The sequence below is a fragment of the Petaurus breviceps genome, unplaced genomic scaffold, assembly GCF_028583685.1.
Source record: "Petaurus breviceps papuanus isolate PSGF00001 unplaced genomic scaffold, PetGlider_PUasm1.0 81, whole genome shotgun sequence".
Classification (NCBI taxonomy): domain Eukaryota; kingdom Metazoa; phylum Chordata; class Mammalia; order Diprotodontia; family Petauridae; genus Petaurus; species Petaurus breviceps.
Window position 1 is genome coordinate 6504403 of NW_027186546.1, and position 12769 is coordinate 6517171.

Consider the following 12769-nt stretch of genomic DNA (forward strand, 5'->3'; position numbering starts at 1 on the left):
CAACTCAACAACTGCGAGATATGTCCAATTTCTATTGTTTCCTTTACTCTGTCAGAATAAAGAGCAGCTTTCAGTCACTCTCCTTTTCCCTTCTGTAGAAGAAGTAGAAGACTTAATAAGTCCCATTTCCTCCTATTTTTAATGACTTTGCTTGTGTTCCTATACCATCTCTGAGTTTTCTAGAGTTCACATTACCTTAAGTTGCAAACCAATTACTGATCTGGATTGGTAGAGGGAGTTTCCTCCCTACACTAATAAAAAGATAGGTTTAAGGGTAGACACACACACACACACACACACACTCATTCTCTCTGTCTCTCTCTGCCTCTCTCTCCCTCCCTCCTTCTGTCTCTCTCTGCACAAATGCACACACATTTCTATTTTGTCAAGAGTTTCAATGGTATCCAGGCAACAGCACTGTTTACTACTACACCCAATTAAGCAAAATACCATACTCTGACCTTTCCTCTGCTGCATGTTTCTCACCCTTTGGATACCTTTTGGGAGACATAACTTCTAAGTTGACTTTGAGACATTTACAGATAATCAAGATATTTTTATTCACACTAATATAATAATTTCCTGAGCCAATACCTGATGCATTCAAAAAGTTTACCATTTTTCTTTTATGTCTTAAAAATACTTTCTCAGAGGCTTAGAAGTAAAAATTCTCACCCCTACTTTACACTTTTGGTAAGTAAATTCACTTATGCGATGCCACGAAATAAGGCCACAATTAAGGATTAGGTGATTCCTCTGTTTGAATTTAAGTACTCGTAAATAAATTGAGTAATAATATACTATTTTCAAATGTGATATTTTAAAGAGATCGCTAGTGTTTTTTTCTTTTAATCCTACATCTCTTTCATTACTGAAGAAAAGGCACTAAGTCACTAATTTATCAAAATTGTACATTAATGTGTATTGCATTTACTTTTTAAATATAGGTGGCCCATATCCGAGCAGAGAGAGATATATTAGTAGAAGCAGATGGTGCCTGGGTTGTGAAGATGTTTTATAGTTTTCAAGATAAAAGGAATCTTTATCTAATCATGGAATTTCTCCCTGGAGGTAAACACAAACACAAAAGCAATGACAAAGTGATGCAACCAAGTCATTTTTATGTATGATGACAAAAAATACAATATTAATTTGTGTAGAGGTTGGCTTTTATGCTTTTAGTTATTAGTCTACAGAATTAATGAATTGGAGACCTGTTTTATGTCCTAGAATCATTTCTAGCTTGAGGTGGAAAGAATTGTTTCAACGAATATCAGTCCTACTTGAAAATGATTTTCATATTCTAGGACAGTGGTTCTCAAACCTTTTTTTCAGGAATAGGCCCTTCATTTTAAACAAAACTTAGTGGAACCTTTACAGTAAAATTTTTAAAAATATTTTTAATGCTTGCCAATAATGGCTACATAGTAAAATAAGGCTATATAAAGGATAACATATTCTATTGAATCTTACAGCATCTTTGATATGTTTTCAAGAGAGAATAAATTCCAGAAGAGTTAATTTCCCCCTTATGTCTCTCAAGCCTGGCTTTTCATTTTAGTCTTAAGTCAAACAAAAAAACATAGTTTTCTAAGAATGAGGATTGTTTTTTCCTTAACCATACTCTTCTTCCATGAGACCAGTGAGAGGGCCTTAACCGTAGTTAGAGTGGCTGTTTATTCTGCCACCGTGTGACAGAAAGAACAAAAAGAAGTTTTATCTTCCTCTAAGTTTCGCTGAAAAAAAGAGACTATAGTAGGAGCTTTCAAAAAATACAAATAGAGGCATCTAAGATTATTCTTCTTCCTAAATAGAATATAATTTCCTCTGGAGGAGAATTTTGAGGGGCAGTGATTGTTATTTTTGTCTTTTTCTCTCCAGTAGAGTCCTTTGAATATAGTAGATTCTTAATAAATGTTTATTAACTTTAATTCTGAATTTCTATCCAGATACTCTAGGAGAAGCCCAAGAGGCCAAAAATTGGAATACAAGGTCTAACAATTTTTATAACAAATTTAATTCAACAAACATTTATTAAGCATTATTATTTTAAAGGCACTCTGCTAGGAGTTAGGGAAACAAATAATAAAAACATAAAAATTCCTAGTGTAGAGTCGCTTAAATTCTTTTTGAGAGACCAAGTGGATTCCAAATGACACACATAGATATATCCCCACCAGGGAAGAAGGAAAGAAGAGAAATCCAGGTAAAATGTTTCAGATATATTTGAGGAAAGAAAGAACACTTTGAGTTGAAGAGATTAGGGGAGGCTTCACAGAGATGACACCTACACTGAACCTTGAATTTAAAGATTCTAAAATAACCACAAAGAAGGATATCTGGGGCATGGGAGAGGGAGATATAATACAGAATTCCAAAAACAGCTAATTATGTAAGTTTGGATTTATCTGACATGTGAAATAGATTTAATTCAGCAAACATTTATCCTTTAACATACACTCATAACATGCAAAGCACTTAATAAGTACTGAGGATACAAAAACAAAAATTAAATAATCCCTGCTGTCAAGGAATGTGCATTTTACTGTAGAGTTACAGGGTCAGAAGCCAGACTGAAAATGGTCAGTGGATTGTGAGGAGGCAGAGACAGAGCATAGCTGATTCTTTGTAAGAGTATAAGACAGATAGACATAGGATGATAATTTGATGGGATGGCATGGTAAAATCACATTGTTTTCTTTTATTTTTTTTAAGCAATTGGGATTAAGTAACTTGCTCAAGGTTACATGGTCAGCTATTTTGTGTGGGTGCCAAGTATCTGAGGCCGGAACCAATCCCGGGTCTCCCGACACCGGGGCCAGCGCTCTTACTCACTTACTCACTGTCATCTGGCTGCCCCACATTGTTTTCTTAAAAGTGTTTTTTTTTTTTTTAGTTAGTGTATATATATAGATTATTCGAAAGCAGGGCAGTCCTGGAAAATCTTAGTTGTGGGGTCTTTGTACCCAAGTAACAGATAATGGAAAAGCAAAAGGAAATTTGGAACAAGTAAACCAAGAAAGTTGTAAAGAAGGCAGGGAGGTAAAGAAAAGGTGGTACTCCCAGAGATGGAGATTTGAGCAGCAGCCAAAGGAAAGGAAAGAGGCAGCTACTCTGTTGGGACTTCGGAGAGGAGAAGGCATTGCTATGAAACACAGAGAGTGAGAGAAAAGGGCAGGGATGTAGAGATCCCAGAAAATAGATTCCTGTCTCCAGCTTTTGCTTTCAAGTCTTACCCCTTGAGGTAGAAAGCTAAAAATAGACTAGGAAATAGCATCATTGATTCTGTTGCCCATTTCTGCCTTGACCTAGAGTTACATTGGAGAGTTGGAGGACTGAAGGAAGACTTCATTCAAGGAGGGAGCAATGCTGGGGCTTTCCTGCCCTGTTGATGTCTGAAGAACTAGGAATCTTGACTGGTTCTCCGTAGCTTGACTCAGTTTAGCCTTTTGTCTCTGGCCAGGTCCCCGAATCGAGTATTAGCTTAAGTTCAAATAGTCACTGAAGGTCCAAGGAGGTGGTGGGTTTCTAGCTACAAAGAGCTACAGTATAAATACCCGTTCTCCCCAGATGTTGTTTAAGATTTTTAGGGCCAATATTTGACGACAGAACTCTACAGAAATTGCACAGATTGGACCGCAGGATGATAGAATCATAGACTTAGAACTGGTAGGGGCCTTGGAGAATACTCTCTAAGTACAATTAATTCCCTTTTTGAGGCATTTCATATAACATGCCTCTTAATTTCCACCATTCAGGAGACATGATGACATTACTAATGAAGAAAGATACCTTGACAGAAGAAGAAGCCCAGTTCTATATTTCAGAGACTGTTCTGGCTATCGATGCAATTCACCAGTTGGGGTTCATTCACCGAGATATCAAACCAGACAACCTCTTATTGGATGCCAAGGCATGTGAATGAACTGATAAGCTCTTAACCTGCTGGTTATTATTTGGTAAAGAAATGGAGCTGTTGGCTTTTTCCCCCTTAATGTTTTTATTGATAATAATGGTGTTTTCTTTTTTATATTTCATTGTCACTTTCCAATGACTTTCAACCCCACTTGCAACTGTACCATAGCACTCTTCCCTATAAAAAATATAGTCAAGCAAAAGAGATCAACACATTGGCCACGTCTGAAAACGTATGCCTCATTCCACACCTCTAGTCCACCACCTCTCTGCCAAGGGATAGGAGACTGACTTTACTATCAGTCTTCTAAAGTCATGATTGGTCATTGCATTGATCAGAATTCTGGAGTTGTTTTCCTTTACATTGCTGTGGTCGCTGTTTAAATTGTTCTGGCTCTGCTTACTTTGCTCTTTTTAGGAAGACTTCAAGATTTTCCAAATTTCTCTAAATTCTTCATATTTACAATTTCTTATGAAGAAGGGGAGGGGCCATGCATTTATAAAAAGGTGCCTACTACGTACCAGGCACCATGTTAAGAGCTTTACAAATATCTCATTTTTAGTCCTCACAACTCTGTGAGGAAGGTGCTACTATGATCCCCATTTTTACAGTTGAGGAAAGTGAATCAGATGGGGATTAAGTGCCTAGGGACACACAGCTAATAAGCATGTGAGGCTGGATTTGAACTCAGGTGTTCCTTACTCATATCTACTGTACCACCTACCTGCCTCATGACACAGTAATATTGAGTTATATTCATATGCATTTTTTAACCATTCCACAACTGGTGGGTACTTAATTTTCTTTCACTTCTTTGCTACCAAAAAAAGTGCAGTATATATTATTTTTATATATCAGACCTTTCCCTTTGTCTTTGACATCCCGGGGGTACATGCCTAGTAATGGTATCTTGAAGTTTCACAGTATATACCAGTTAGTAACTTTTAAAAAATATAATTCTGATTTGTTTTCCAGAATGTTTGACCCACTTCACAGCTCTACCAACAGTGCATTAGTATGCCTGTCTTCCCACAGCACTCTCTCCACCCCTTTGTTTATCATCTTTCTTCTTTTGTTACCATTAACTACAGATTTTTCCAAATGAAAATGGGCAGGTTGAATTTTCATTGAGAATAAACCACTTTATTTCACAGAATGAGGCAGATAGGGGAGAAAATGTGAGTGATAATGGTATCAAGGATCTAAATATGACAATATGAATATGTTTTAGCATCTGGCAACCTTATAAATCAGGGGTCAGCAAATTATAACCTCTGGTTCAAACCTGAATCCTGTCAGCTGCCTGATTTTTGTCAGTCTTCAAAGCTAAGAATGGTTTTCACATTTTTAAATAAAGTTTTATTGGATTTAAATTTTTTAAGCCATTAATCCATTAAGCTCCCAGGCTATACAAAGGCCACTTTGGCTCTTGTTCCTTAATTTGTAGACCCCTGTTGTAAATGAATGAATTATCTTTTAATATATGGTACTCTACTCTCAGATCATCATACAGTATTTAATATCTTCATATATATTCATCTTAAACTAAGTACTTTAGAAGGCATATTTCCAAATTAAGTCTAATAAAAACAAATCAGTCTCAAAATGTACCCTGAAACTTACCAGACCTTTTTTTTCCCCAGGGTCACGTAAAATTGTCTGATTTTGGCCTATGCACAGGATTAAAGAAAGCTCATAGGACTGAATTTTATAGGAACCTCACACATAACCCACCAAGTGATTTCTGTAAGTTTCAGAGTTTTCTAGTAAACAGACTCAGTGTATTATTTTCAGGGACTTGATTGTTGTGTGGCACTAAGCTGCTTTTCAAGATAAATTGCTTTAAATTGTAAAAGTTTATATTATTGGCATGAAATTACTAAGTCAAAACTTTGTATTCAGTTTTTCTGCTCAGACTTTTTCACTATATCTCAATCCTTGTTTTGTTGAAATTAGCATTCCAGAACATGAACTCAAAAAGAAAAGCAGAAACGTGGAAGAAAAATAGGCGACAGTTGGTGAGTAGTTTTAGACCTTCATGCTATTAGACTGGTTTCAACTTGACTGTCATGTGTACTGATTGAGATTATGGTAGGGTGGGGGGTTTTTGTTGTTTTTTGTCGTGTTTGGTTTTTTTTTTCTTCTTAGCACAATTTAGGGCTCAGAGGTGATGAACCTGCAACCCTGAGGCCACATGCTGCCATTTGATCAAATCCAAAGCTTGGATTCCATCAAAGGGGAGGCTTTGAGGACATAGAGGGTCACTTGTGACCCGGAAGCCATAGGTTCCCTACCCTTTAATAGGTAGCTGCTGGAGAAACTAGGCATCTCAGTGGATAGAATGCTGGTCCTGGAGTCAGGAGGACCTGAGTTCAAATTTGGCATCAGACACTTACTAGCTGTGTGACCCTGGGCAAGTCATTTAACTCTGTTTGCCTCAGTTTCCTCAGCTGTAAAATGAGCAGAAGGAAATGGGAAATCACTCTAGTATCCTTGCCAAAAAACCCTAAATAAGGTAGCAAAGGGTTGAATACTATTGAAAATGACTGAGCAGCAATGAAAGGCAGATATTCCATCAAAATCTGGTGATGATTTATTTTTTGGACACAGAAATTCTTAAATTACCATGCACCTTAAACGTGGAAAGGTTTGCAGTTTGCATCCCTGGAAAGAATTTCCCCACTATGGAAATACATTCATGAAATATTAAATAGCCAAGAAAGAACTTGTTCCATAGCCTTGCATAAGGAAGCTAAATTCATTTTACAGTTGCTTTGCATATAAGATAATAATAGATATATAGCATGGAGGTGGGGTGGGGGGGAGTACATTCAAGTCTTAGAATCTGGAAAATCGGGGGTGGCTAGGTGGTGTAGTGAATAGAACACCGGCCCTGGAGTCAGGAGGACCTGAGTTCAAATCCAGCCTCAGACACTTAACACAAAAAACTAGCTGTATGACCTTGGGCAAGTCACTTAACCACAATTGCCCCTCCAAAAAAAGCAAAAAAAAAAAAAAATCTGGCAAATCTGACTTCAAGCCCTACTTCTAATGTATTATCTGTGGGGCAAGTCATTTAATCTCTTAGGGTCCCAGCCAATTCTTTTAAGACATCAAATTCCCAATGAGCTGCTTATCGATATCAGTGGAAGTAGTCTCTGTAGTAGTTCTCTCCCTCTTCTGCTCGCTGGCTTCCTTTAAGTCCCAACTAAAATCCCACTTTCTCCAGGACCTGTTCTCTAACCCTTTTAATTCCAGGGCCTTTGTTCTGTTAATCATCTCCTTTTTATCCTGTGTCCATCTTGTTTTATGTATATATTTTTAACATGTTATCTCCCCTATTAGGTTGTAAGCTCCTTGAGGGAAAGGACTCTTTGTCTCTTTTAACTTCCCCAGCACTTAATATGGTGTCTGGCTCATAGTAGGTACTTAATAATTCTGATGAAATTACAAGTATAGAACAAAAAAAAATTGTTACACTACCCAATGCATAATTGTTGCTTAGTAATTCTAAGAATGCCCTTCTTTTCCTCCTGCTATTTGCAGTCTGGTTGTTTCATTAGCATCTTCACCAGAGTTCAAAAACCAGTTAGTTCCTTCAGAACCTACTAAGCACCTACTGCAGGCAGCTTAGTGCCCTGTCAATTTAGGTAAAATGCTGGATAGAGAAATTTGGTGCTTTTGGCTCTAGTGGATTTGTACTCTTCCCACTGATGACACAGATCAGAATCCCCTCTATGTGTATCCACAATCCTTGGCAACTCTTGCCCATGTCATCCCATAATATGGAAGCTTGGGGTCCACCAGTGTTGTGTGTGGGGGAGGTCTTCCTCCCTTTATTTTGACATTGCAAGTATGCCAGTGGAACAGACCAGCCGCCTAGAGGTTATCCCATGCTCTTGTCACTCAGTCATTTCATCTGGTTGAAATTTTGTATGGAATTCTTGTAATTCGTTTTATCATAATTTCTTTATTATAGTATTTATTATACTCATAATTGTTATAATTTGTCATACCTTCTATCTGTATATCATTTTATCACCAAGGACATTTAAGTAGCTGTCAAGGTGCAGTTTTTTAATTGCTTGCCATGTTCTTTACTCATTTTAATTCTGTCTTCTAACTTTGTACTTCTTTTGATTTGCACTCCTAACAAGTTAGTGGCCTAACTATACACAGACCCCTGATTCAGTAATGATTATTGTATCTGTGACAAGTCTTTTTCCATGCTTAAAATCTAATCAGTCTCATTTTCATGCTATTATTTGATCCTTACCATTTTCAATGTCTTCCAGTTCTTTTAAGTAAATTGTTTTTGGTACTTTAAGAATTTCTGTGGCCAAAAATAGATAGGAAGTTTCTGTTTAGTTTTCAAGTCTTTCATTCCTTATTCCAGATCCATTCATTTCCAACATATTTTTCTCTATCCTCATCTATTTCCACCTTTGTATTGAAGTCTCTCAACTAATATCATGGTATTTGCTTTTGACAAAAATGTTTAAATTGTCTTTGGATTTCATTTTTCCATGCTGTCCGTATGCATATACAAGATTCACAAGCTATCTTGGAGCCTTGGAGGGTCATAATTAATTAAACATATGCAGACTTCCTGTTTATTTTCCAATAAGCAATAATGAAGTACATTAGGTCATGTCCAATTTAAAAGTAGAAATTGCCACGGAAATAACTCCATTTGTATTTTTAATCCTATAAACTCCTCTTAGGACACAACTCCATCAATTAATCTATCAAGTAGTTAATGAAAAGAAGAGACAAAATGGTGCCTTAAAGGCTTGGCCAAATCCAGAGGAAGTGTGTAAACACACACAATATGGGAGAACTAAACATATTTTGAGGTAGAATAAAAGTAACCTATGTAGAGGAAGAAATGCAAGATGGGGTAGGGAGGATTTTCAAGTCATTAGAATGCAGGGGGAGTCTAGAAGTCTTGCATTTCTCCCTCTATTTTCATTCTATCCCAAAATACACTCATATCTCCAGTGTTGAAAAATATATATACTTCCCTTTGACTTTAATTTTGAGGAAATATTTTATCTCTTCCCTTCCTTTCACTTTCTAATTACTTGACAGAATAGGCAACATTCACTGCTTCTGTATCTATATGGTAATATTCACAACCCTGTGTAGCAGCAAGCACCCAGCGCCCCCAGGGTGGCTGCTCACACAGGTTCTTAGATCTACTTTGATAAAGGAAAGTAACTCAAAATGGGTTAACAAGCTTACTTTAATCAGTCAAACATGTATCGTTTCCCTAGTACAGGGGAAAGGTCAGCACCCTGAACTTCAGAATATACAGACAGAATTATTAAGACAGAAACAGATCAAGTAGACAGATTTCAAACTGTCCAACCATTACATCCATACCCAATCAACATCTGGGTTTCAAAGCCAGGGGGCTCTGGACAACAGCTTCCCAGAATCCATATCAAATCACAGAACACTTCTCAAAGTGAGCCCGAAAACAAAGCCTCACATCAGGGCTTATATAGCCTTCTCCTGGCTCAGAGAATGTAACAACTTTATTGACCCACTGGCCAATCAAAAAGTATCTAATGAAAAACAAGCCTCCCACCCCAGGCTCCAGGTGCACTTTAGCCTGGGGCAGGGAAGATCTTTAAAATTTACATTCCCATTACACCCTGAGGTATCTGGCTTCTGCTATCACCTCTGTTATCAATAAAATGCTTTGTAATAAAAAATACTATATATATATATATATATATATATATTACAATAAAAAAAAATACTGTTCCAATAACCTCCTTGTTGACAAATCCAGTGGCTTCAGTCATCATTTTAAGGCAGCTAGGTAGCACAGTGGATAGTACCCTGGGCCTGAAATCAGGAAGACCTGTGTTCTTATGTGGCCTCAAACACTTAATACCTGTGTGAACCTGAGCAAGTCACGTACCCTCAGCTTGCCTCAAAGTATAAGATGGGGATAACACCCACCTCCAAGGGTTGTTGTGATGATCCAGTGACATAATATTTGTAAAGTGTTTAGTGTAATGCCTGAGTCAAAGTAGATGTTGAATAAATGCTTGTTTTCTTCCTTCTTTTACCAGTTTTCTTCTGTTCCTTTACCTCTCTGCAGCATCCTTCAAACCCTTTCCCCCTTTAGCTTCCATGACACTGGATTTGTTTTAATTCTTGCCTGTGATCATTCCTTTTGCATACTTTCCATCCTTTGGCTTATTAAAAGTACTCTCACTCCCCAAAGTCGTCATCCAGCCTCACTTCCCTATTTCTGTTAACTGCACTCATCCTCTTTGGCACTTTGTGGCAGAGGTTGATACAGCTGACCACCCTCTTTCTTAACATTTTCTCCTTTTATAGTGGTTCTGATATTGCTGGCTACTGACCTAGCCAAACACTCCTCTATTTCCTTCTGTAGTTTATCTTTCTTTTCCTGTCTCCTAAACATGTGTGTCCTCTAAGGATCTATCTTCAGACTTCTCTTTTGTTTTTCTCTACACTTTTTTCTCTACTCCATGGCTTAAAAAGAAGTGACTTTAATTTCACAAGCATTTTAAAGCCCCTAATAATACACATGTCACTGTACCTGAGATACAAAGACAGAAAGGAAAAAAGAAGTTTCAGTTCTACAGAGAGGATAAAATGTGTGCCCAGATGAGTGTAAATGTAAGATAATTTGATTTTTCTTTTTGCTTTTTGGAGGGGGGAAATGCAGGGCAATTGGGGTTAAATGACTTGCCCAAGGTCACACAGTAAGTGTTAAGTTTCTCAGGCGGATTTGAACTCAGCTCCTCCTGACTCTAGGGCCAGTGCTCTATTCACTGTGCCATCTAGCTGCCCCAATACAAGATAATTTGAAAAAAAGAATGCTAACAGCCAAAGGCATGAGGAATTGCCAACTGAAGTCCTATGCAGATGACTTCTGAGTCTATTTATCTAGCCCCAGTTTCTCTCCTGAGCACCAATTCTGCATTGCCAACTGCCCTCCTGATGTTTCAATGAGAAAGTCCCTAATTGTACTCCCCCTCTCTATGCTTAAATTTGCTAACAGCTTATTTCTGTTATTGGCACACTATCTTACTAGTCACCCACATTCAAAGCATCAGGATCAACCTTCACTCTTCTCTGCTCATCTTCAACTACTACTCAGTCACCAACTTATACTGATACTGATCCCACAGAATCTTTGGCATCTGTCCTCTCCTTTTTATTAATAATTCTAACCTCTTAGTTAAGGCTCTAGACCATTCATATAGGATCCTAGATGGTTTCTCTGCCCTGCCTTGTTTTTCATCTCTAGTTTATCCTTCACACGCGCCAAAATAATCTTCATGCCCAAATCTAACTATATCACTCGCTGCTCAAAATTTTTCATGCCTTCCTATTGCCTCTGGAATAAAATACAAAATCATTTGAGAAACTTACCTCCGACTTATATGCTTTCAGCTGTATTTCATATTCAACTTCACCTAACTTTTTTTTTAAAAATCATAAATTATTTTTAAGTCATTTCACATCAGGCCAAACTGCTAGCTGTTTGCAAATCTCTTTCCAAACACTCCATTTTCTCATGGGTTGTGTCCCATGCTTAGATCACACTCCCTCCTATTCTCTTCCTGTTGAAATCTTTTCCTCTTTTTCTCCAAGACCCAATTTGGATTCCACTTCTTCCCCAATGCCTTCCTGATTCCCACTTTCTTCTCACCCCAGATAAAAATGATCCCCTTTATGTTCACATTTTTCAAGAGCACTTTGAGCTTCTCATTTGCCCTTATCACATTTTACATTATATCCTTTTTATCTTGTTTGTGTTACATCCCCTCTCTTTGGGTGCCCAGACTCTATTGTCTTTCATCTTTGAATTCTAGATACCCTAACATATAGTGCCTTTTAAAAAGTAGATCTTGGTTGGAAGGATTGATATATGCTTTTCATTTCAAATAATACTTATTCCAATTCACATATAGAACTTTCAAAGAATATTGTTAGTGTATCTTTGACAAAGTATTCTCTTTCAGGCATATTCGACAGTTGGAACTCCAGATTACATTGCTCCAGAAGTATTCATGCAGACTGGGTACAACAAATTGTGTGACTGGTGGTCTTTGGGAGTGATTATGTATGAAATGCTAATAGGTATGACTTTCATTATTAATTTCAATCTACAGTACATAAATGTTCTTAAGGGGCTCTGACAGAACATACAATATTCATAGTCACCATTATATATCACTTATGGTTTTGTGTTTTGTTTTTAGAAAGTTGTTAATTCTACTTTTGTTCATGGTAAAATAATAATGGAAGCTTGGGATATGCATGTTTTCAACATATTTAAATATGTTTTCATATAATTAAATATGTTTTTCTGAGTATAGAGTTTAGGAAGATGTTTATACAATCATTGTAGTAAAATGGAGATAGGAATACTTCTAAAAAATCCTTTAAATACTTTGAGAGGCAAAGTGGTATCATGGATAGAGAGCCAACCTCAAGGCCAGGAACACTTGAGTTTAAGGCTGCTTCTGGTATATACTGGCTGTGTGACCCTGGGCAAGTCATTTAACTGCTAGGTGCTTTAGGCTATATCTCTAAGACTATATGTTGCAGAGAAGGTGATAAACTACATTGGTAAAGGAAACTTTCTTATCTGGGAATTCTCTATAGTCAAATCAAGTCAAGTGAGCAAGCATTCATACCATTGAAATGATGGGTCTAATCCCTATCTTATATAATTAAACTTTTATTTATATATGTGTGTCCCCTAGTACCTATTCTGTTTTAAAACACATTGAGTTGTGTTATATCTTATAGTCCAAAGAATCCTATAGTTAGCAGGGATTGAAGGCATCATTTACT

At 37.1% G+C, this 12769-nt stretch overlaps 1 protein-coding gene across 3 annotated transcripts in view; it reads left to right on the forward strand.

Moving 5' to 3' along the window:
* The window catches only part of LOC138176129 (serine/threonine-protein kinase 38-like), a 120918-nt gene that overhangs the window by 99529 nt on the left and 8620 nt on the right, over positions 1–12769 (forward strand). For all 3 annotated transcript variants that reach the window (XM_069106890.1, XM_069106889.1, XM_069106888.1), the window contains exons 6-10: positions 948–1071; positions 3759–3913; positions 5560–5662; positions 5873–5934; positions 11932–12049. In XM_069106890.1, the coding sequence (XP_068962991.1) occupies positions 948–1071; positions 3759–3913; positions 5560–5662; positions 5873–5934; positions 11932–12049 (562 nt within the window). The remainder of the gene's footprint in view (positions 1–947; positions 1072–3758; positions 3914–5559; positions 5663–5872; positions 5935–11931; positions 12050–12769) is intronic.